The 26,504-nt window shown below is 37.3% G+C and overlaps 1 protein-coding gene and 1 long non-coding RNA gene across 3 annotated transcripts; one reads left to right on the top strand and one right to left on the bottom strand.

Moving 5' to 3' along the window:
- Nucleotides 1-254: 254 nt before the first annotated feature.
- LOC101051315 (WD repeat-containing protein 43-like) lies at nt 255-9,853 on the top strand. Its single transcript, XM_039472561.2, has 2 exons — nt 255-386; nt 9,281-9,853. The coding sequence occupies exons 1-2, from the start codon at nt 255-257 to the stop codon at nt 9,851-9,853; spliced, it is 705 nt and encodes a 234-aa protein (XP_039328495.2).
- A 3,771-nt stretch (nt 9,854-13,624) lies between these two features.
- LOC141583454 (uncharacterized) lies at nt 13,625-25,178 on the bottom strand. Of its 2 annotated transcripts, none has more exons than XR_012516066.1 (3): nt 25,111-25,178; nt 19,540-19,649; nt 13,625-15,253 (listed from the first exon to the last, which is right to left on the bottom strand). It is a non-coding gene; the product is annotated as an uncharacterized LOC141583454 (long non-coding RNA). The 2 variants fall into 2 exon arrangements; XR_012516067.1 differs by lacking the exon at nt 25,111-25,178 and adding an exon at nt 20,163-20,202.
- Nucleotides 25,179-26,504: the final 1,326 nt, after the last annotated feature.

Below are 26,504 nucleotides of genomic sequence, written 5' to 3'. Positions count from 1 at the left end.
CATACACTATCTTTCTGAGAAAAGGCTGCGAGGCTGTTATGCAGAATAGGGGTCCCAAAGCTTGCTATATACTAATCTCTGGAACCTTTCAATGTTACCTTATATGTGAAAAAGGGACTTGGCAGATGTGAAGCTAAGGATCTTGAGATGGGGAGATGATTCCAGATCATCCCAATGAGCCCAAAATGTAATCACAAGTATCCATCTAAGAAAGGAAGGAAGAGGGAGACTTGACCACAGAAGAGAAGACGATCATGTCACAGAAGCAGACAGAAGCAGAGGGCAGCCGAGTCAAGAAAGAAGATACCATGCCACTGGCTTTGAAGGCACACAACAGGGTCATGAGCCAAGGAATACAAGAAATGCAGCTCCAGACACTGGAAAAGGCAAGCAAACTAAAACAGGTTTCCCCCAAGAGCCTTTCCAGGGAGCATGACCCTGCTAACAGCTTAGCTTTAGCCCAGTGAAACTGATTCAGACTTCTGACCTCCGGAACTGTAAAAGAATATGCCTGTGTTGTTTCTAGTCACCAAATGTGTGGTAATATGTAACAGTGGCAACAGGAAACTAATACAGTTGTTTTTCTTCATTCTGATACTGGGAAGGTAAGTTATCATGCCCTCTACCTGGGAGAGGAAGAGGCAGAACCAGATACTGTTCCTCTTTTATTTCTAAACCACAGAAAGGGGTCTGCTGAGAGGATCTGCCAGTGGTTTTCTCCCAAACCAGAGCATCTCTCATTCTGAGATGGAAGGTTGTCCATCCTTCTCTAAATAATAGCCAAAGAAGAGAGTCACATCTGCAAGAAGGAATGTTTTTATGGGATTTTTTAATCAAAAGAAATTTAAATAATCATTTCACATTTTACATGGGATGAAAGGGTAATCAGACTAAGTTATGACTTCACTTTTTATTTGCCTAAGAAGCAGGAAAATTCAAGCTTAGTTTTAAGTACTAATAAAACCTGCAGTGTGAGGAAGTGGGTTCCAAACACAACCCATAAAATAAGGATATATTTAAAGTGCTGTTATTAGAGAATTGCCCTGCCCACAAGCTTCCCCTCATGCATCCTGGCAGCTGATTACACTCTAAGCAAAAGGAAGAAATTGTTTTATGATTTTTTTCTTATGATTTAGTGTACACTAAGAGATGATACTCCCCCCAAAAAGTCTGTTCCTAGAAAGAAAAAAAAATCATCTAAATGTTTTCATGTGGTCCTAAGGCAACTGAAGAAAAGAAAGGCCCTCTTCCAGGAGTCTCTCTGGATGCCTTAAAGATGGGGCCAGGACACAAAATACTGGTGATATCTGGCAACTCAGTAAATGACATTTTCTGAGTTGCCATAAAGCACAGTTCATGTACCCAGATAAATGCCTATGTTTGTCTGTCTATCCCCGATTCCATATGGAAGAAAGATACAACTTGGATTTGATGTGTCCTCACTTCAGTATCCCAGAGACTTTTAGTGAAAATTCCTTTTATACACTATTTATGTAATTCTCTGTAATTGAAAATTAACAGTGAAAGGGAGCCTTAACTCATAAGAAACATCTGAATCCTATTTTCAATTTGATACAACAATACTGAGCCTCTACTGTGTACAAAAAAACGTAAGCCAGATGTTGAACTTTGGGGCTGAAGCTTGATAATGAATGTGTCATAGCCCCTGCCTTGAGTGAGCTTGAAAGCAATCTTTCCTAAAACTTAGGAAGACATATGTAGTCCAGAATGTCAAATTCAAACTTCAATTTTTCATGGATGCATTATGAGGCTGTATTGTACATTTGGTTTTTTATCCATCTTTGTTCTTTATTTCTCCTTCTCCTAGTAAAAGTTATGATGTAGGAGATTCGGTTTTTCAGGTTTTTTCTAGATTCACAGTTCCAGGTATTCCCATATTTTAATTGTTCCAGACTCACTCTATTTTAGTATCAAAAATAATTGAGGGCAAGGACTCTCCAAGATGGCCAAATAGACACAACTTTGGCACACAACACCCAGTGAGAGAGACACAGAAATCCAGAGATCTCCTAGCTCCAACCGAGGTACCAGGTGCATTTCAACGAGTCTGGTCTGACGGTGAGCAAAGCCCATGCAGAGCAGACCAAGGAGGGGAGGGGTGCTCCTTCACCAGAAAGTGCATCTGACTGGCAAGTTAGAGGCTCCCCCTCTGGCACTCCAGTCGAGATACAGCACTTCCCCAAAACCTCAGCAATACACAGAGCAGGGGATCTTTGCCAGTCAAGAGCCAGGAATTACAAGCATAGAGTTTAATAATAATCCAGGACGGTGTCCCAGATTGGTGCACAGACCTAAACAGATGCAAGCCAAAAAGGTGGCCAGGGGAGCCTGTGGAACAAGCTATCTCCCCCTCCCCCTACCTGGAGAGAGAGGGAGCTGTAAGCAGGAGCAGCTGGGTGGGCCCCTAACCCCTGACCAGAGAGAGAGGAAGCTGAAAGGGGAGATGGCCAGTGAGGCTGGGTGGGTCCTACCCTCCCCCACAAACCTCAGAGGGCTGAAGCTCTGACTCTAGCTGGTTGCACAGCCAGTGCCACAGTCTGAGGTGAACCCTGAATGATCCAGCCCAGTGGAGGAAGGGCACAGCCTACCATTAGAGGAGTGGGACTGGGCTACATGTTTTAGCAAAAAACACAGGAAGCCTACCTAGCAATGGAACTGCATTCTTGACCACCCAGCAGCCACCAGGTCAGCAGAAGAGGTGGGCCTAAACCCCCAGTGTAAACAAAAAAGACACAGGAACCTTCCCTAGTAAACTGAAGGAGTCCCTAGAAATCCAGTATCGCCTCCACAGACAGACAAGCAACCTCACCATGGAGCTCCCTGAGAACACAACCAGGTACATCCACAAAGATGGGGAAAAGAAACAGTGCAAAAAAGATGAAACCATCAAATACCAGAATATCACTTTTCCTTCAAGGGATCACAACTCCTCAACAACACGGAAACACAACCTGACTGAGAAGGAGTGCAATGAATTGACAGAAACAGGCTTCAGAAGGTGGATAATAACAACTTTTCTGAGCTAAAGAAACACGTTCTAATGCAATACAAAGAAACCAAAAACCTTGAAAAAGGGTTAAACGAAATGCTAACTAGAATAACCAGCTTAGAGAAGAACATAAAAGACTTGATGGAGTTGAAAAACACAAGAACCACATGAAGCAAACACAAGTTTTCATAGCCAAATCGATCAAAGAGAAGAAAGGATACCAGAGATTGAAGATCAACTCAAGGAAATAAAAAGAGAAGGCAAGACAAGAGAAAAAAGAGTGAAAAGAAATGAACAAAGCCTCCAAGAAATATAGGATTATGTGAAAAGACCTAATCTACGCTTGATCAGTGTGCATGAATATGATGGGGAGAATGAATCCAAGTTGGAAAACATGCTCCAGGACATTATCCAGGAGAACTTCCCAAGCCTAGCAAGGCAGTCCAACATTCAAATTCAAGAAATACAGAGAACTCAACAAAGATATTCCTCAAGAACAACCCCAAGGCACATAATCATCAAGTTCACCAGGGTTGAAATGAAGGAAAAAATGCCAAGGGCAGCCAGAGAGAATGGTCAGGTCACTCACAGAGGGAAACCAATCAGACTCACAGTGGATCTCTCAGCAGAAACCCTACAAGCCAGAAGAGAGTGGGGCCAATATTCAACATACTTAAAGAAAAGAACTTTCAACCTAGAATCTCATATCCAGCCAAACTAAGCTTCATAAGTGAAGGAGAAATAAAATCCTTTATGGACAAGCAATTACTGAAAGATTTCATCACCACCAGACTTGCCCTACAACAGCTCCTGAAAGAAACACTAAGCACGGAAAGGAACAAGTACCAGCCACTGCAAAAGCAAACCAGTTGGCAAAGACCAATAACACAATGAAGAAAATGGGTCAACTAACGGTAAAGAAAACCAGCTAGTAACAAAATGGTAGGATCAAATTCACACATAACAATATTAACATTGAATGTAAATGGCCTAAATGCCCCAATCAAAAGACACAGACTGGCAAACTGGATAAAAAGTCAAGACCCATCAGTGTGCTGTATTCAGGAAACCCATCTCACATACAAAGACATACATAGACTCAAAATAAAGGGATGGAAGAAGACTTACCAAGCAAATATAGAACAAAAAAAGCAGGGGTTGCAATCCTAATCTCTGATAAAATGGACTTCAAACCAACAAAGATCAAAAGAGACAAAGAAGGACACTACATAATGGTAAAAGGATCAATCCAACAAGAAGAGCTAACAATCCTAAATATATACGCACCCAACACAGGAGCACCCAGATACACAAAGCAGGTTATTAAAGACCTAAAATGAGATTTAGACTCCCATGCAGTAATAGTGGGAGACTTTAACACTCCACTGTCAATATTAGACGGATCAACAAGACAGAAAATTAACAAGGACATCCAGGACTTGAATGCAGAGCTGGACCAAGTGGACCTAATAGACATATACAGGATGCTTCACCCCAAATCCACAGAATATACATTTTTCTCAGCACCACATTGCACTTACTCTAAAACTGACCACATCATTGGAAGCAAATCACTCCTCAGTAAGTGCAAAAGAATGGAAATCAAAACAAACAGTCTATCAGACCACAGTGCAATCAGACTAGAACTCAGGATTAAGACTCACACTCAAACCACCACAACCACTTGGAAACTGAACAACTTGCTTCTGAGTGTCAACTGGATAAACAATGAAATGAAGGTAGAAATAAAGATATTCTTTGAAACCAATCAGAATGAAGACACAATATACCCAAATCTCTGGGACATATTTAAAGCAGTGTCAAGAGGGAAATTTATAGCAATAAATTGCCCACATGGAAAACAAGGAAAGATCTAAAATTGACACCATATCATTAAGATCAGAGCAGAACTGAAGGAGATAGAGATACAAAAAACCCTTCAAAAAATCAATAAATTCAGGAGCTGGTTTTGAAAAGATCAACAAAATAGACCGCTAGCCAGAATAATAAAAAAGAAAAGGGACAAGAATCAAATAGATGCAACAAAAAAACCATAAAGGGGACGTCACCACCAATTCCACAGAAATACAAACTACCATCAGAGATTACTACAAACAGCTCTATGCACATAAACCAGTAAACCAGGAAGAAATGGATAAATTCCTAGACACTTGTATTCTACCAAGACTAAACCAGGACGAAGTTGAAACCCTGAATAAACCAATAACAAGGGCTGAAGTAGAGGCAGCAATCAATAGCCTACTAACCAAAAAAAGTCCAGGTCCAGATGGGTTCACAGCTGAATTCTACCATATGTACAGAGTAGCTGGTTCCATTCCTTCTGAAACTGTATCAAACAATGCAAAATCTTCAATAAAATACAGATTGCAACAGCACATCAAGAAGCTTATCCATCACTATCAAGTAGGTTTCATCCTGGGGACGCAAGGCTGGTTCAACATACACAAATCCACAATCATAATCCATCATGTAAATGGAACCAAAGACAAAAACCACATGATTATCTCAATAGATGCTGAGAAGACCTTTGACAAAATTCAACAGCCCTTCATGCTAAAAACTCTCAATAAACTAGGTATCGATGGAACATATCATAAAATGATAAAAGTTATATATCAGAAACCTATAGCCAATATCATACTGAATGGGCAAAAGCTGGAAGAATTCCATTTGAAATCAGGCACTAGACAAGGATGCCCTCTCTCACCGCTCCTATTCAGTATAGTATTAGAAGTTCTAGCCAGAGAAATCAGGCAAGAAAAAGAAATAAAGGGTATTCAATTAGGAAAGGAGGAAGTCAAACTGTCTCTATTTGCAGATGACATGATTGTATATCTAGAAGACCCCATCGTCTTAGCCCAAAAATATTCTCAAACTGATAAGCAACTTCAGCAAAGTCTCAGGATACTAAATCAATGTGCAGAAATCACAAGCATTCCTATATACCAATAACAGACAAGCAGAGAGCCAAATCAAGAGCAAACTCTCATTCACAATTGCTACAAAGAGAATAAAATACCTAGGAATACAACTAACAAAGGAGGTAAAGGACCTCTTCAAGGAAAACTGCAAACCACTGCTCGGGAAATAAGAGAAGACACAAACAGAGGCCCCAGAAGCAACACCACACGTCTACAACCATCTGATCTTTGACAAACCTGAGAAAAACAAGCAATTGGAAAAGGACTCCATGTTTAATAAATGATGTTGGGAAAACTGGCTAGCCATGTGCAGAAAGCAGAAACTGGACCCCTAACTGTCACCTTACACTAAAATTAACTCCAGATGGATTAAAGATTTAAGCATAAAACCTAACACCATAAAAACACTAGAGGAAAATGTAGGCAAAGCATCCAGGACATAGGCATAGGCAAGGACTTCATGACTAAAACACCAAAAACAATGGCAATAAAAGTCAAGATAGACAAATGGAATCTAATTAAAATTAAAATTCAGTGCTTCTGTACAGCAAAAGAAACCATCATTAGAGTGAACCAGTAACCAACAAAATGGGAAAAAATTTTGCAATCTACCCATATCACAAAGGGCTAATATCCAGAATCTACAAAGTACTAAAACAGATATACCAGAAAAAAAAAACCCATTCAAAAGTGGGCAAAGGATATGAACAGACACTTTACAAAAGAAGACATATATGAGGCCAACGAACATATGAAAAAATGCTCATCATCACTGGTCATTAGAGAAATGCAAATCAAAACTACATTGAGATATCATCTCACACCAGTTAGAATAGTGATCATTAACAAATCAGGAGACAACACATGCTGGAGAGGATGTGCAGAAATAGGAACACTCTTACATAGTTGGTGGGAGTGTAAATTAGTTCAACCATTGTGGAAGACAGTGTGGCAATTTCTCAAGGATCTAGAAATAGAAATTCCATTTGACCTAGCAATCCCATTACTGGGTATACACCCAAAGAACTATAAATCATTCTACTATAAAGACACATGCACATGTATATTCATTGAAGCACTGTGTACAATAGCAAAGTCCTGGAACTAACACAAATGCCCAGAAATAGTAGACTGGACAAAGAAAATGTGGTACATATATACCATGGAATACCACACAGCCATAAAAAATGATAAGTTCATTTGCTTTGTAGGAACTTGGATGAATCTGGAAACCATCAACCATCATTCTCAACAAATTGACACAAGAACAGAAAGCCAAACACCACATGTTCTCACTCATAGGTGGGTGTTGAACAAAGAGAACACGTGGGCTCAGGGAGAGGAGCATCACACACTGGAGGCAGTTGGGGGGTAGGGGAGAGACAGCAGCGGGTGGGTAGGGAGGGTAGGGATAACATGGGGAGAAACGCCAGATATAGCATGTACCTAAATTAAAATAAAAAATAAAAATAAATTTAAAAAATTGAGGGCTCTGCTATATTTTTGAGATGTGCTGAAAAGAGGTTTTAAATTTTTGAGATTATAGTTCAAAAGTTATATATAACAAGAAATAAAAGTCAAGTACATATATGGTCTCCTCAAATGCAATAAAAATAATCCCAACCAATATTCTGCTTTAAAAACAAAAAGAGAAATTACAGAGTATACATCCCTTTCCAGTGGGTACCAATAGCCAGGTGAGTGCATTTTTGTAGTTTATCAGTCTTGTCCAGTGGTTGAAAACCACATCCTCAATTTCAAAATCCAACCACAGTCCCATTAAGAGTCTTTAAAACGTTTCAACTGGACTACCCTCTTTGAACACTTTGACATAGCAATGCTACTATCTTTTCTTCTGTTTGCCTTAAACTGGATTCTAGGTTTTTTCAGTATTCTTTCCTATTGATGAGTCTGAATAAGCTCTTCCTCAACTCCAAATCTTCTCTCAGGCCTGTTCTTTCTTTCCCCACCCTCTTTGCTCCTCTCCCCAGACTCATTAGAAGGCAGCACCTCTTTCTCCCCCTTCTTATTTGACTTGTTGCTTCTGTCACACAGGTAGTTTGTGACAAAACCAGGTCTAAATTGTGTCTCCAGAGCTCCACACACCTGCCTGTCTGGTAGCCAAATAGATCTCCTACCTTTAAAAGAGGTTGTCTATTCAAACGTAGTCTTTCTTGGTTCTTTACACTTCGAGAACACATAGATAACATTGGTAAATCCTCAAGCTCCTACAGTGGTGAAAAAGCCAAAGTCAAAGTTTTTATTTTATTTTATTTTATTTCATTTCATTTTATTTGTCACCAATTGCTCCTGGTGAAAGAGGAAAAAAATCAGGGATCAGTTCTATACAATTGAGGGTGGTTTTTTGTTTTGTTTTGTTTTGTTATTGTTGTTGTTTTTGTTTCATTTGGGAGACAGGGTCTCATTCTGTCACCCAGACTGGGGTGCAGTGGTTTGATCTCGGCTCGCTACAACCTCTGCCTCCTGGGCTCAATGATCCTTACACCTCAGCCTCTTGAGTAGCTGGGACCACAGACGCATGCCACTATGCCCGGCTAATTTTTTTGTAGTGACAGGGTTTTGCCATGTAGTCCAGGCTGTTTATCAAACATCTGGGCTCAGGTGATTCGCCTGCCCCAGCCTTGCATAGTGCTGAGATTATAGGCGAGAGCCACCACACACAGACCACAATTGAGTTTTTGTATAGCATATTGCATCATGTTTGTTTACACGTAAATTTGAAGTATTTATCAAGGACACTTAGTTGTAGTATGGCATATTCTAGCTAATACATCATCATTTGGAGCTCACTAATAAAAATAGGAAGACATTTTACAAAATGTTTTGGGACCATAACAGTCTTTATACCCTTTAATAATATCTTGTTTCCTCCTGCAGATCTGAGGGTGTTATCGAGGGATAGTTATAGTGGGGCAAGCTTCTCTGAGAATAGGTCTTTTCATGTGTTTTAGAATCAGGTGCCAAGTCCTTACATTTTCTGAATCTTCATATACAAGGCTTTTTATGCATTAACATTTTCAAACCATGAGTTTCTTGGGCAGTTGTTTTTTTTTTTTTGTTTGTTTGTTTTGTTTTTTTTGTTTGTTTGTTTGTTTTTTCACTAGAATCTGGAAGCTTGGATTGCAGATGTCTCACCTGTCTCCAACACTGGCATTATGGTTAGCATTGAAGAACGCCTGGGAGCAATGGATATAGACACACACAAAAAAGGAAAGGATGACCTCCAGACAAATAGCTTTCCAGTTCTTCTTACCCAGGGCTTAAAAAGTAACGATTTTGAAATGCTAAAAAAAGTACTTCAAACTAGGAATTTAAACCTTATAAAGAAGACTGTATTAAGGATGCCCCTGCATACTGTTATTCCATTGTTGCAAGAGCTTACAAAGAGGCCACAGGATGTCCTAACAGTTCTGTGCTAATGGTTCAGTGGCTAAAATGTATGTTAACAGTTCATGCAGCATACCTGTCCACGTTGCCTGACCTGGTACCTCAGCTGGGGACACTCTACCAGTTAATGGAAAGCAGAGTCAAAACTTTTCAGAACCTTCATGGAAAGCTTATTTTTCTAATTACACAAGTAACATTATCAGAGAAAACAAAGGAAACAACTTCCCCTGGACAGAAGGCAAAGTTGGTGTATGAAGAAGTATCTTCTGAAGAGGAGTCTGACGATGAAATAGCAGATAAGGATTCTGATGATGATTGGGATGAAGATGAGGAGGAGAGTGAAAGTGAAAAAGATGAGGATGATGCTGAAGAGGAAGATGAGGATGCCAAAGGAAAAGATGAAGAAAATGGTGACGACAGAGATAGAGCAAGTGAAAAAGAATTAAATGGGGATTCTGACTTAGATCCTGAAAACGAAAGTGAAGAAGAATGAAGACAGCAAAGCAAGCCAGTCAACTATATAAACTCTGGCTCACCTTGCCCAGTGGCTAGGATTGCCTCTGTGCCAGGATGCCAAGGACCGCTGTGCATTTACAAATTCACAGCAATGCATTCCACACCACCTTACTGTCCTGAGCACCCCAGACTTAACTGTGTAAATAAGAGTGCTTCATTCAAATGTTAATGAACTTTACACAGTATTAAAAGAATATGTCAAGTTTTTATGATTTTATGAACTGCTATGTAAGCAATGCTATGTACCAGTAAAGCAACAACTTATGAAAACATTTTTAAAGGGTTGAATGAGATTAAACTTACCATAAAGTTAACTAAAGAGAGGAAATCAAGCAATAGTGAGTTTGGTTAGTCAGATACTATTCCTAGGGTTTTATGTATTGATGCACATTTTTGGAGTGGTATATACCTAGTATTATAAATTTAGATACACACAAAACAACCTTCAGGAGAATATTTTTTTTAAAGAGAAGCATTAAAGAGAAATTAGATTGGTGAATTTCATCACATAGGGAAATATATTTACTGGTCTTTTTTGTACTCTTTTACAATAAACGAGGTTATATATAAACATTCTTTTTGGTAATAATTTAGGGAAGAGATCCCAACATTGCTTTTTTTTTTTTTTTGACTGAATTAGAAGTCTAATTTGGATCTCTGTACTAAAAAGGACATGTTATTTTTATTTGCCTGTGGACTTTATAATTCCCTTCTCCCTGGAAAAGACTGCAGTCTTCCACACAATTTTATTCTAGAAAGAAGATTGTGGAATGCTCAAGAACAGAAAGAGAACACAAATTAGAGTTTGATGTGAACTGCTTCCAGACAGAGTAGGTGGGATGTCATGCAGTGTGATGTTGTGTGTGGTCAGTATACTAATTAATTAGTTTTACCAACTTTTAAAATTGTTTTGCAGGCACTCCATTAGTTAGCAGGAAAGAGCTCAAGAAAATCTTGTATATAATAAAGATGCATGATTTGGTTCTACAGCTTACACTACAAACTTATACTACAAAATAACACAATTCAGGAAATTAATTAAGTATCCTAGTATCACAGCCTTCTGACAAATATACAGAACATACCAGACCCAGAGAGATAAACAATAAAAGTTATAATTATCATCCCAATCAGTGTATCCTGAGTCAACAGATAACACAAATATCAGAGGATGGAATGTCTGTGTGTGTGGCTGCAGAAGCCCTTCCTTTCCTTTTCCTGTTTATGTTGTTAATCACAAAATGCTGAGCTGGAATGTTCTGGTATTTAAGACCTGTTCAGCATTTTCTCCTTTTCCTCACATTTACGTTAGTCTTTTCCTTTAATTATCTTGATGTTGTTATTCTTGGCAAAGCTGCCCTTTCCATGATGGTGTGTTTGCCTTCCAGACAGTCCCTACTTCCTCCTTATCTTTGTGCGCTCATTAACATTCCAGCTCCAACTACTGACTTCCCCTCTTCGGCATCACCTCACCTTCACAGCTCAGTTCTTTTCCTCTCTTTTCAGCCCTTCTTTAAACTCTCACCCCAATCCTTTCACCCCTTTGGAATAACAAGTTATTTCCTCTTTCATTTCCTGTTACAGAAGATGTTTTTGGATCCATTCCTGAAAATCTTTGGCATGAAAGTGTACCACGCCGCTCTGTGTTTCCATTGGGCACGTTTCCAGAGATGTTTCAACGGGCCTGGAGCCCTCAGCCTGCACACCAAGGTAAGCCTGGCCCTGTCAGTCACTGTCACCACCCGACCAGCATTCCAGGTGAGCTGAGATGGCAGGGACCCTACTGGGGAGTCCTGCTCCCGCTGGCAATAGGCTCTTGTTTTCAAATCTGTTTCAAGAAGTCTGTTTGAGGCATGAAAATCAGGACTTTTTTTTAACTGCAAGTAAAAAGGATTAGATGGCAGGAAGGGAGGCTGAATCAGCAATATTTGCCCAGCTGAGACATGTTTCTCAATTTATGGAATAACTGTATTATCCAATTACTATTCATTCTTTATAGGTCATCCAGAAGCATGTTTGATAGTTGCACCCAAGCTGGAGGAAAAATGTGTTAAACAATAGCAAAAACAAAACCTGACTAAAATTAAATGGTTTCCACTTTAGGGTTGAAAAAATTGAGGGGGCATCATCTTACAGTGATGTGCCACATAGTAGCATTTGGGTTCCATAGATTATAATACCGTATTTTTTACTGTACCTTTTCTATGTTTAAATGTGTTTAGATACACAAACACCATTGTATTACAATTGCCTACATTATTTAGTACAATAAGATGCTGTACAGATTCTATTGTACAATAAAAAACAGAGAGAAATAGGCTATACTGTTTAACCCAGGTATGTAGTAGGCTACAGCATCTAGGTTGGTGTAAGTACACTCTGTAATGTCAACGTGACAAAATCACCTAAGGACACATTTCTCAGAGTGTTTCCCCATTGTTAAGCAAGGCACAACAATAATTTGCCTTTTAATGAGGACCGGGTGTTGTTATTCCTGATGATTAATAAAACAGACTAAAAACTTTACCATTCATTATTTTATGGTTTATTGAAGTGAACAGTTTTATAGTACACTTCCATGTTTATTTTTAATATTTATGCATCATTAACATATTTATGAGCTAGAGGACACTGTCTTGAGATGAAGTGTTGGCTCATCAAGACCCAAAGACAAGAAGTCATGCCCATGTCCTGCGTCATGCAACCCTAAGCAGTCTACTCCACATTTGATATCTTGTGCACTGTCAACCAAGTATGCATGAAAGCACACACTCAAACTAACGGCATTAAAATCCAGTACCCATAAATATGTTACTCCAACTATAAGTGAGTAAGTTTTTCTTTAGATTCAAAACATTCCAGATTTGACATACAAACCTGGTCTTTTTTGTGTAGTTTGGTTGGTTTGGTATGGCTTGGTTCAAAGAGCAATGGGCAGAGTTAGCAGAGAAAAAGCCATACATTTTAACCTAATTTTTGAAAATTATTCAGTAAATAAGTCTATTAACTGGACCAAATTGTAAAAATTTTCTAAGTTACTCCAGTACACTGTTGTTAATATGATTAACAATGCAAAGTAGGGCTGGGTGCAGTGGTTCATGCCTATAATCCCAGCATTTAGGGAGGCCAAGGCAGCAGATCATGAGGTCAGGAGATTGAGACCATCCTGGCCAACATGGGGGAACACCATCTCTACTAAAAATACAAAAAAAAAAAAAAATAGCTGGGTGTGGTGGCACACACCTGTAGTCCCAGCTACTCAGGAGGCTGAGGCAGGAGAATTACTTGAACTCAGGAGGCAGAGGTAGCAGTGAGCAAAGATGATGCCACTGCACTCCAGCCTGGGCAACAGTGGGAGACTCTGCTCAAAAAAAAAAAAAAAAATGCACAGTCAAAGTGACTTCCAATTCAATATGATATTTGTCTCACAGCTCCAATGTAGCTTCTCCCTTTGATATGATGAAAATATTGATAAGGGCCCAGAAAAGGGCAAACTTTCTCTTTTTTTAATATTCATGTTTCTTTTCTTTTACATATTTTTTATTGTACTTCAGGTTCTGGGTACATGTACAGATCATACAAGATTATTACATAGGTACATACATGGCAAGGTGGTTTGCTGCCTCCATCCCCCTGTCACCTATATCTGGCATTTCTCCCCATGTTATCTCTCCCCAACCTCACTATCCCCCACTGTCCCTCCCCTATTCCCCCCACAACAGACCCCAGTGTGTGAAGCTCTCCTCTGTGTCCATATGTTCTCATTGTTCGACACCCGCCTATGAGTGAGAACATGTGGTGTTTGATTTTCTGTTCTTATGTCAGTTTGCTGAGAATGATGGTTTCCAGATTCGTCTATGTCCCCGCAAAGGACATGAACTCATCAATTTTTATAGCTGTGTAGTATTCCATGGTGTATATGTGCCACATTTTCATTGTCCAGTCTATCATCAGTGGGCATTTGGGTTGGTTCCAGGTCTTAGCTATTGTAAACAGTGCTGCAATGAACATACGTCTGCATGTGTCTTTATAATAGAATGATCTATAATCCTTTGGATATATACCCAGTAATGGGATTGCTCAGTCAAATGGAATTTCTATTTCTAGGTCCTTGGGGAATTGCCACACTGTCTTCCACAATGGTTAATCTAATTTACACTCCCACCAACAGTATAAAAGTGTTCCTATTTCTCCACATCCTCTTCAGCATCTGTTGTCTCCTGATTTTTAAATCAGGATCAGTTAGATCGCCATTCTAACTGGCATGAGGTGATATCTCAATGTGGTTTTAATTTGCATTTCTCTAATGATCAGTGATGATGAGCATATGAGCTTTGTTCTTTTCATATGTTTGTTGTCCTCATATATGTCTTCTTTTGTAAAGTGTCTGTTCATATCCTTTGCCCACTTTTGAATAGGTTTGTTTGTTTCTTGTAAATCTGATTTAGTTCTTTATAGTTTCTGGGTATTAGCCTTTTGTCAGATGGGTAGATTGCAGACCTTTTTTTTCCCATTCTATTGGTTACTGGTTCACTCTAATGATTGTTTCTTTTGCTGTACAGAAGCTCTGGAGTTTTATTAGATCCCATTTGTCTATTTTGGCTTTTGTTGACAATGCTTTTGGTGTTTTAGTTATGAAGTCCTTGCCTATGCCTATGTCTTGAATGGTTTTGCCTAGGTTTTCTTCAGGGGTTTTATGCTGTTAGGTCTTATGTTTAAGTCTTTAATACATCTGGAGTTAATTTTAGTGTAAGGTGTCAGGAAGGGGTCCAGTTTCTGTTTTCTGCACATGGCTAGCCAGTTATCCTAACACCATTATTGAACAAGAAATCCTTTCCCCATCGCTTGTTTTTGTCATGTTTGTCAAAAATCAAATGGTTGTAGATGTGTGGCATTGCCTCCAAGGCCTCTGTTCTGTTCCATTGGTCTATATCTCTGTTTTGGTACCAGTACCATGCTATTTTGATTACTGTAGCCTTGTAATGTAGTTTGAAGTCAGGTAGTATGATGCCTCCAGCTTTGTTCTTTTTGCTTAGGATTGTCTTGGCTATGTGGGCTCTCTTTTGGTGCCATATGAAGTCTAAGGTGTTTTTTTCCAGTTCTGTGAAGAAGGTCATTGTAGCTTAATGGGGATAAAGTTGAATCTGTAAATTACTTTGGGCAGTATGGCCATTTTCATACTATTGATTCTTCCTAACCATGAGCATGGAATGTTTTTCCATCTGTTTGTGTCCTCTCTTATTTCCTTGAGCAGTGGTTCATAGTTCTCCTTGAAGAGGTCCTTTACATTCTTTGTTAGTTGTATTCCCAGGTATTTTATTCTGTTGCTTGGAAGGCATCGGTTCAGTGTATGAGCAACCCCACAGGAGTTGAGTATCTGTAGAGAATATATGTAGAGCAGAGGTAAACTTGTGAGCACTTGTTAGAAACAAGGATCAACTCAGTGCCCATCACCTCACAGTTCCAGAGCTAAAGAGATCAGACACCACACAGAAGGCAGAGAAGATGGGCCAAGGAAAACCCACTCACCCTCTCCACTAACAACATCCAGTCTGGAGAACACACTCTTTGTTTGAGGGTAAATAAAAACAGCTGAAAAAAAATACTGTAGACGAAGGGAAAGGGAGCATCTTCTGGAAGACCCAGAGAAAGAGCAAAATAGGCTTGAATTTATCACTCGCTGGTTTCTTGAACTCAGATAATGAACTAAAACTCTCCAACCTGCAGTCTTTATGAAAATTAAACAATGCATAAAAAGCAAAAATTATGTGCCTAAGTTATGGCACAGTAAATGTTGGTTAGTATAATTACTGTGATTAATAGATATTAAGATGCACCATCAAGCTCTCATTCATCCCACAAATATTATCGAATGCTTATGTTGCTCTGACATTTAAAAAGACATACATATTCCCTTTCCTATTATCATGCTTTTTATATATAATACAATAACTAATAATTAAAATAGATCTGCTGCAGTAGTGATAAACTCAGTGTAAAGCAATATAATATTATCAATTGAGTTCTGGGAGAAAAGTCAAGGAAATCTCAAAATCAGAGTCAAAACTATTTAAACTATATTACAAACTGGGTTTAATATGACTTTATGTAATTAGACTTTTACATCCAATATTTAAGAACATAATAACTATGTATGCAAAAATAGTATTAAATGCAAGAGTCTCTGAAAATAGATAATGCATAAATTGCTTAATGTGGAATACAGAAAATTGAAAGAATTTAATTTATTAACATTTGCTATAAAAAAGGTAGAACATAAATACAGTAATATCAATTCTAAGTTAATAACAATCCTTATGTTCTAGTAGTCGATTATATGAGAATGTTTTATCTATCTTCTCTGACACATAACTTTAATTTTACTATCAGAGGTCTTCACCATTTCATTTAATGTTATCAAATTTGTCCTTTTTATGAACAGACACTTTTCAAAAGAAGACACACATGCAGCCAACAAAGATATGAAAAAATGCTCAATATCACTGATCCTTAGAGAAATGCAAATCAAAATCACAATGAGATACCATCTTACAACAGTCAGCATGGCTATTAAAAAATCAAAAAATAACAGATGGAGGAGTTGTGGGGAAAAAGAAACACTTATACACTGTTAATGGAAGTGTAAATTAGTTTAGCCACTGTGGAAAGCAGTGTGGTGATTCCTGAAAGAACTAAAAGAAAAACTACCATTCAACCCAGAAATCCCATTACTGGGTATATATCCTGAGGAATATAAATCATTCTGCCATGAAGACACATACATGTGAATGTTCATTGCAGCACTACTCACAAGAGCAAAGACATGGAATCAACCTAAATGCCCATCAATGACAGATTGGATAAAGAAAATATGGTACATATATACTGTGGAATACCATGCAGACATGAAAAAGAATGAGATCATGTTTTTCGTGGGAACATGGATAGAACTGGAGACTAATATCCTTAGCAAACTAATGCAGGAACAGAAAACCAAATACTGCATATTCTCACTTATAAGTGGGAGGTAAATGATGAGAACTTATGAACACGAAGAAGGCAACAACAGACACTGGATGAGGGTAGGAGGAGAAGGGGTGCAGAAAAGATAACTGTTGGGTACTAAGCTTAATATCAGGGTGATGAAATAATCTGTACAACCAACCCCCATGACACGAGTTTACCTATGTAACAAACCTTCACATGTACTCTGAAACCTAAAATAAAAGTGTTTTAAAAATATTTTTTTCTTTTAAGATGGAGTTTTGCTTTTGTTGCCCAGGATGGAGTGCAATGGTGCAATCTCAGCTCATTGTAACCTCTGCCTCCTGGGTTCAAACGATTCTTCTGCCTCAGCCTCCCAAGTAGCTGGGATTACAGGCATGCACCACCACACTCAGCTAATTTTTTTTATATTTAGTAGAGATGGGTTTCATCATGTTGGTCAGGCTGGTTTTGAACTCCTGACATCAGGTTAAAAAGAATTTTTAAAGATTGTTCTTTTACAATAATTCTGCTAAAATTGATACAGATTGATTTTCTTAGAGTAAATAGTAATACGAATGCAATTTTTAAATGGATTTTTGAGGTATGGTTCCAGTTGATTGATTTTTGCTGCCTGTGTCAAGACTGAAGAAATAAGTTATTCTACCTAAGATGACATGCATTTGTGTCTTCATGAATCCATTCTTGAGGCTGCTCGAAACGTCATATGCTGCCTGTCCTGTTCCTGATTAATTTAACATACTAGCTGATATTTTTCTTAAAAATATTTGAAGATGCTTGTTTTGTTCTGTGTATGCTGACTTTTCAAGCAAATTGCCATCCTTATAAAGTATGGTTGTATCTTGCCATCAAAGTATTCTTGAGAAAAGTCTACTAAAATAAACCCAGGTTTTCATCCTGACTAGGTCATTTGGTATGAATCTTGAAGGTTTTACCTAAAGTTGTGAACATTGAAACTACATGATTTTACATTCCCCCAAAATTACTGACTAAATAGATATTCACTGAAATATATCAGAGTATATAACCAAAACTTACATTGCATCAGATGCTGAAATAGAATCTTCCTTTGTTTTCTAAGATGATCTGTCTAGCCTTAGTTAGAAAAGCCAAAAAGGAAAAATAACTTCTTGCCCCACACTAAGTACCTTTAAAGTCATGAAATGCAAGGCCCCCTTGGACCATCTCCTATCTTTCTCACTCTCTCTTCGCCAGTAAAGGTTTTTAAAAAATGGAACAGAATATCTTTATGTTCTTCCTAACTATTCCCCACTGCCTCCTTCTTTTTGATGGGTAGGTTAGTGCTACCGTCAGCAGTCCAATTCTCTATCAGCACATTTTAAACTACACCGAAAAAAAAAAAAAAAAAAAAGGAGAGAGTCGGTAAGTCAGAATCCAGGGAGCAGATCACACTGGTTTCAGATTTGCTAATTGAAACATGACTCCCTGGAGTCATTGGTTCACAACTCTTTTGTCTGTAACTATGTCTGAAGAGTTTAGAGAAAGAAAAATAGGAGCAGAAATACCCAATACTCAGATCAAGTAGTTGACCACAAAATGTTTCCAGAACAATACCAGCTAGCATCACCCTGATGTATAGAGCAGTGGGCAAAAATAGTCTTTGGAAGCAAAGAGTCCTGAGTTGTAATCACAGCTTGGTCCCTGGACAAGTTGCTTAGCTTCTCTGAGCCTGTTTACCAATCCATAAAATGTGGATGATAATACTTTGCTATTTCTATTGCTGTATAGATTAATGTGTGGTTATAGAAAGGTAATTGACTCATGTTAGCTGTTACTATAATCATCGTCATCATCATCATTTCTCCTTGTCTCTATTATGCATGTCATTTCCTCCCATTATTTCAATCATTTCAATAAACACATTTGTACATATCATGTGCCAGTCAAGCACTGTAAGAGGTATTTGGGATACAAAGAATGACTGAAATGTGGAGGTTCTGGCTACAGTAGCTCAAAATCCAGAAGATGGGACAGATATAAACACCCTATCTATTGGTAGGCACATGACACTATTTTGTTTTTGTTTCTATTTCTATCTGCTCTCAGCATCAGTCTATAAGCCCCTCAAAGTCAAGGCACACATCTCTATATGACTGCTGCTTCATCTGGCCCACGGTGTTACATGCTCAACAAATGTTTGCAGTTAAATGAATGGAAAAAATGAATGATTTGCATTCAGGACAAAGAGCGTTTACTTCACCTGGAGAAAAGGAGGTAGCTTGACCAAGGAGGTCAACATTGAGTTGGGTCTTAAAGAGTTAATTGAAGTTGAATAGGTAGAATGCAAAAAGGTGTTCCAGGCGAAGGCAGCTATACACAAACACAAATATAAAGTCCTTGAGAGTTAGGACCCTAGTTTTAAATTGTCTTCTCACAGTACACAGAGCTTTGAGCAGTGCCTGAACAAGAAAAGGTGTCCATAAATTACTGAATACCAACAATAACTTATATTTGCTGAGCATTTAAACATTCTCGGCACTGTGCTAAATGCTATATGGTGCTACCACATTTAATACTCACAACAGTCATATGAGCTAAATACCCATTTTACTTAGGTGATTTCCTCAAGATCACACAGCCAGAAACTAGCAGAGCCAGCTTTCAAATCTAGACAGCCTGGATCACAAGTTATCTCACCTCTGGATTCATTTCCTCCATCATTCAGCATTCAAAAAGTACTGAGCATGTCTTGTGCCAACCACTGTTCCAGGTACTGCAGCAGTGCTCACCCATGAGAAGCTTGCGTTCTAGTGTGAGAAAACAAACAATAAACAAAATAAATAAGTAAACAGTATAGAATAGGAGAGAGTGATATTGCTATGGAAAAAAACTATTAAGGAGCGAAGGGGAATAAAGGAGAGACAGGTAAATAGGAGACAGGAGATGTTCAGTTTCAACCACAGTGGTCAGAAGCCTCACTGAGAAGACAACATTTCAAAAAAGACTTAAAAGAGATGCAAGAGTGAGCTCTGGTCATCTGGTGGGAGGGATTTCAAGGCAAAGTACAGAGCAAGCGAAAAAACCCTAGGTCAGGACATGCCTGGTCTGTTAAGGAATTGCAGTGAGGCCAATGTGGCTGAGCAGAGTGAGCAAAGGGAAGAGAGAGGTCAGAAAGGTGAGAGCCAGACTATGTAGAGTCTCCTAAGCCACTGGCTTTTATTTGGTAGGGAAAACTCTATCTAGTGGTTGATTTTCTTTGTATCACTACCCACCCAGCCTTTTTTCCTGGCCTGGGCCAAGTAATGGGACAGATTTTATACCTGGTCTCCAGCAAGTCTGTTCTTTACATCTAAAGAAAATAAGTTCATTCTGTGGTGCCCACAGACCTTTTCCACCTTCTTTGCATCCCTTTTTCTACAATAAAACAGAACCACAGGCAAAGCAGTATAATTACTGACATGGAAAAAGTCCCTAAACCTTTGAACAAGATCACTGAGTCTAACGAGCTGAAAGATCAGAGGTGGAGTGAGGGAAGAATGCTTAACATTAAATGGTTACTCTGAGCATGTAAGCATCTTTGCATGACAATTTCCACGACTCAACCCCCACAAAATGCTCATGGGTAGTAAAGTTCATTTCGTTGAAATGTGTTTTCCCACATATTTTGCAAAAGTTTCAAATAAATGCCAAGTTTGGGCTTCAGAACTCAGATTACTTTGGTTTATTTCTATTTTCAATTCACAATTTGATCTCAAAGTCCCAATTCAGTTGAAAATATTCTCCCACTCATATTTGAAACAAAACTGCAAAAATTAAATTTGACAGGGAAACTTCATATTAAGATAAAGGCTGATTTTAGTAACTGAGCAATTAATAACCTTTAAAATCTTTGCTCTTTACAATTGTGATTTACAAGAAATCTGAAACCTTTGAATCAATAAAATTTTTAATTTATTTTATTTAGATAATTTATACAATGACATTTCAGATCTTAAGTAAATGTAAACAGCTATGTAACTAACAACCAAATAAAGATATAGGAAATTTCTATCTCCTTATCAAGTTTCCTCATATACACTTCTGGTCAATCCCTTATAACCTCAAGACAACCACTGCTTTGATTTTAAAATCTCACCATAGATTAGTTTATCATTTCTCAAATTTCACATCAATGGAATCATATAGTTTGTATTCCTTTGATTCTGGCTTCTTTTGCTCAACATAATGTTTCTGAGATTCATTCATATTATTCAGTTTATCATTAGTTCATTCATTTTTATTGACAAGTTGTATTTTATTGTATGAATATACCACAGTTTGTTTCTTCATTGTCCTTAATTGAACACTGGGTCATTTTTCATTTGGGGCTTATGAATAAGCTGCTATGAACATTCTTGTACAAGTCTTTCGTAGACACGTGCTTAAATTTTTCCTAGGTAAAAAACGTGAGAGTGGAACTGTGTGGTTATAGAGGTTATTTACGTTTAACTTTGTAAGTACCATTTTCCCAAACCTATTATGCTGTTTTACACTCCCACCAGTAATGAAAGGAAGATCCAGTTTCTACATATCTGCATGAATATTTAGTGGTGTGAGTCTTTTTTAACAAAAGTCATTCTAGTTCTTCTGAAAGGCTATCTCATTTGAAGACACATAATTTTGAGCCCATATACACATGCCATTTGCCCATCTTCTTTCTTTTTTAAGTGCTTAATCTAGTCTTTGATCTATTTCTATACAGTTGTCTTGTTATTAATATGTAGGAATTCTTTATAAATTCTTGACAGAATTGTTTGGCAGATATATTTTTTTACAAACATTTTATTCCAGACTGTTGCTTGCCTTTTATTTTCTTAGGGGTGACTTTTTTATTATCAGGAGTTATTAATTGTGATAGTTTCATTTATCATATTTTTCAAATCTTATAGTTCATGCTTTTTGCATTCTGAGAAATCTTTGTCCCACGTTTACAAGTGATATTCCATTTTATTCTGGAAGACTTAAACTTTTATCTTTAAGTTTCTGCTTCATCTCAGATTAATTTGTGCCAATTGTGAGGAAGGGGCTGAGATTCATTTTTTTCTCCATACATTTACCCATATGTTCCAATATCGTTTGTTGAAAATATTTGCCATTCCCCCTTTGAAATGCAGTGGAATCTTGGTAGAAAATCAATTTACTATATACAGTTGGATGTATTTCTAGACTCTTTATTCTGTAACATTGATATTAATATATTTTTCTATCCTTATGCCATAATATATTGTCTCAATTAGTGTAGTTTAATTGTAAGTCTTAAAATCAGGTAGTTTAATTCTTCCAATTTGCTCTTTCTCAAAATTATTTTGGCTCTTCCAGGCCCATTTCACTCCTATACAAATTATAGAATCAGCTATTTTCTCCAAAATGGAGGGGAAATGATACAAATTTTTATTTGAATTGTATTGAGTCTACCTATAAATTAATTCGGGCAGACATGACATCTCAGTCCTCATTTCTACCTTTATTTAGGTTTTATTTAACTGCCATCAGCACTATTTTAAAGTTTGCAGGAATAGAGATCTTGAACATCTTTTGCTATGTTTATTTCTTTTCATTTTATGGACTTTGTTACTGTGCTATTGTTTTCTTAAATTTTATTTTTAAATTATTGATTGCTATAATGTAGAAACACAAATAACTTTAAATACTGACCATGTGTCCGTGACTTTACTAAATCACTTTTAATTAGTTCTAATAGTTTTTATATAATTTTCTGAACATTTTCTACCCACATTATGCATCTGCAAATAAAAATAATTAGAATTTTTTCTTTTTAATCTTTATGCCTTTCATTCTTGTTTGCTTATTTGTTTGTTTTAGGCTTATTACACTGCTAGGACCTCCAATACAATGTTAAATGGAACTTGTGAAAGTGGACATCTATGAAAGTAGATATCCTTACCTTATTCCTCATTTTAGGGTAACCCTGTTCAGTTTTTTACCATTAAGTGTGATATAAGCTGTAGGTTTTTTGTTTTGTTTTGTTTTTCAAGATGCTATTTATCCAACTGAGGAAATTTTTTCTATTCTCATTGCATGTCTTTTAGTGTGGGTCTGTTGATAATGAAGTCTCTCAAGTTTCATTTATCTAAAAAATTCTCATTTTGCTCTAATTTTTAAAGAATATTCCCCTTATATTGAATTCAAGTTTAACACATTATTATTTTTTTCTTTCTGAATTTAAAGGTATCATTTTGTTGCCTTCTGACCACCATTTTTTCTGATAAGAAATCAGTCATCATTCTTATTATTGTTCCCCATCATGTAATATCTGTTTTTCTTCCTTTATTTTTTTTTTATTTTTTTAATTTTTTAAAAAATCTCTCCCTCTGGCTGCCTTTAGCATTTTACCTTTATTTCTATTTTCCAGCAAGCAGATTATTATATACCTATATTTTGTTTTGTTTTGTTTTGTTTTGATCTTGCTTTGAGTCTATAGATGGGTGATTTCCACCTAGTTTTTAAAATTTGGGGCCAATATTTCTTCAAATAGTTGTTTTTCCTGCCCCATTCTTTTTCTTCTTTCCTTCATGAAGTTTACTTCCACATATCTTAAACTACCTGCCACTTTTCCACAGATCACTGGGGCTCTGTTCCCCCGTCATTTTGTCTCTCTGTTCTTCAGTTTGGGTAGATTCTATTCACTTTTCTTGAAGTTCACAGACTCTTCTTCACTGTTCAATATGTTGTTAGGCCTACTCAGTGCAGTTTTGTTTCAGATACTGCTTTTTGCAGTGCAAGAATTTCCATTTGGTTCTTTTGCATATTTTCCATTTCATGCTGAGATTCCCCAGGTGCTCATTCATTTTGACCATCATTTCCTTTAAGTCCTTGAACAAATTTACAATAGCTATTACAAAATCCTTGTCTGTTAATTCCAAAATCTTGGTTAGTTCAGAATTAGTTTAAAGTGATGAATTTTCTTTTGGTTATGGTTATAATGTAATGCTTCTCCATATATTTAATCATATTTTTATATGCTGAATATTGTGAATAATACATTGTAGGGAGGTTAGATTATATAATATTCCTTTAAATGATGGATGTGAGCGTAGTTCTGGCAGTCACATAACTTATTGGCAGATCTTCTCAATCTAGTCAGATGATTTGGGCTTTTCTAGCATGCTTTTATTTCAGTGTATTCTCTAATTGAAAGTGTGGCCTTTGCTCTAAAATTTGGTCCTTACTCCTAAATATAGTCTTTTGGGGGTCTCAACTAAATGATTAGATGCACAATATAATTTATTGACTTTGGTTGGAATAGAACTTCAGTGTCTGACAGTACTTCATGACCTATGAGGGAGCTTCATTTAGCTTTTATATCTACAGTACCTCTCTGTTAGGTCTTTCAGAATATTACCCTACACATTCATAGCTCAACCCTTGGCCAAAGACCCCAGAGGAATGCTCCATGTAACCTTCCGTGCCTCAAGCCTTGCAGTGCTCTCCCCTCTAGAACCCTGGTCTACATATTCCAGCCACCATAGCAGACCTAAAATTCTGATCTCTGCCTTATTAGCACTACTGACACTCTCCTTGTGGGTCTTATCTCCCTAAACCACAGTCTGGAAAGTGTCACCATTAAGAAAGCTGGGGTGAACATGAAGTTCAGCTCATGTATTTCTTTCTAAGGATCACAGCTTTCTGCTGCCTATTTCCAATGCCTGAAAAAAAAATCCTCATATAGTTTGTCTAGTTTTATAATTATTTATAGCAGAAAGTTAACTCTAATACCAGTGACTCTAATATGTCTAGAAATAGATATTCAATCAACTGATAACTCATCACTTTATGATCTTGTGCCAGAGTTCATTCTTTCTTCTTTGGTTCCCCATTTTATCAAAATTATGGATTTTCTATAAGGGGCTTACCTCCTCTAAGATCCCAAGGTCTCATAATCTTTTGCCACAGAGGTTTAGGAGTGTCTTGGGTCAGAGTCTCCCTCCTTTTAAATGCATACGTGGATTTATTAAGTGCCAGTGTTTGCTGCACCACTTTGACCTTTCCTAGTCAGTGCAGGTGTGGTATGATTTTGGAAAAAATAAATAAATGAATCTTATGGGGTTCCTTAAGGGCATCATATTTAACAACATTCTTACAAATCCACTACATCATTGCACTGTGGTAGAAATAAAAATCACCCCAATTTTTCCCTTTAAATGGAAAGGTTAGCACAAATTTAATCAAGGTTTGTATAGGTTAATGAGTAGAATATTGGCAATATACCTGAAGTTTCTTGAATGAGAAGGTTCTATAAATGTAAAAAAAGAATTTTCCATATTCAAATATTATAATACTGTATATATGTGCTGTGGGGTAGAATGAAAAGAAAAAATTAGAAAACAGTTAATCATCTGGTATACATTCAAATATGTGCAAACACACACATGCGCGCACAACCACACAAATACCAATAACTGTGTATGCCTTTCACAAAATGATAAAATAATCTTACCAGTCTTGCAAAAGACTAGGATTGATAAGCTACTTAACAAATACCCATTTCTCTGATTTCCCTTTTTGTCTTTTCTTCCTTCCCTTATAGGCTCAAATATAAATGTCTATACAAAGGGTTTAGGGGAAAGACAACTTTTGCACTTACAAAATCCTTTACTTACAAGCTTTAACCTTTCTTTTGTCTAAGAGCAGTTGAAGGTTGTCTTGATAAACACTGTGTGTAGAAAACACAACTTTTCCTTGCATTAAGCATTTCTGGTGAAATATTTTTAAACTTCATGTAGTCATTTCAGATGATCTAAAAGAACCCCAGAGACAATAAAAGAAGAGCACATCTGTTATCCTCTCTGTTAATATAAGTGTCTGATTGTTTCACATCCCTCAAGGCATATTTCCACGTAAAACATGACAGGGAAAATGAGTAGTGATGACTGGAGTGCAATGTCTGGGTTTGTGAACATCCCACACAATGACCATTGGTCCACTTATGAGACGATCTGCTCACAATACCAAAAATGAGCAGTGACAACCACATAGGACTATTAAACAATAGAGATGGGCATTAGGACACTAAAGGCTTGATGGAAATATGGCATTTACCAACCCTGCTTCTAGGACTTGCAAGGCCTCAGGGCACAGTTCATGACACTTTTTATGTTTCTTTCTCTGCAGAGTGAGAAAACCAGTTTCAGGGCAACTTTTGACATTGAGAGAGCAGGATGAGAGTTTTTAGGTGTGCATTTTTTGAGATGGAGGTGTTTTGAGATTGATTATAAATATGCAGAAAAATGAACATTTCTGTATACACAGTCCTTGCATTGCTCAATAGTGTGGAACTATAAAAATGACCATGCAAGCTGAAATCACACATGTCATGTTAATAACCAATGGGGAAAATTATTATTGTTTTGTGACCTTTAAGATTTTTATCAAAATAAAAACTGTCTCTGTCAACGATATAGAGAGAAATGAAAATACTAAAAAGAGCCTGTCCTTCCAACCAAGGAGGTGAAAGATCTCTATAAGGAGAACTACAAAACACTGCTGAAATAAATCATAGATAACACACAAACAAATGGAAAAACTTTCCATGCTCATAGCTTGGAAAACTGAGTATCATTGAAAAGGCCATACTACCCAAAGAAATCTATAGATTCAACACG

Source organism: Saimiri boliviensis, chromosome 1 (genome assembly GCF_048565385.1).
Source record: "Saimiri boliviensis isolate mSaiBol1 chromosome 1, mSaiBol1.pri, whole genome shotgun sequence".
Taxonomy (NCBI): domain Eukaryota; kingdom Metazoa; phylum Chordata; class Mammalia; order Primates; family Cebidae; genus Saimiri; species Saimiri boliviensis.
The sequence above is the reverse complement of the archived record's forward strand: the minus strand, read 5'-3'. Positions and strand labels throughout refer to the sequence as shown.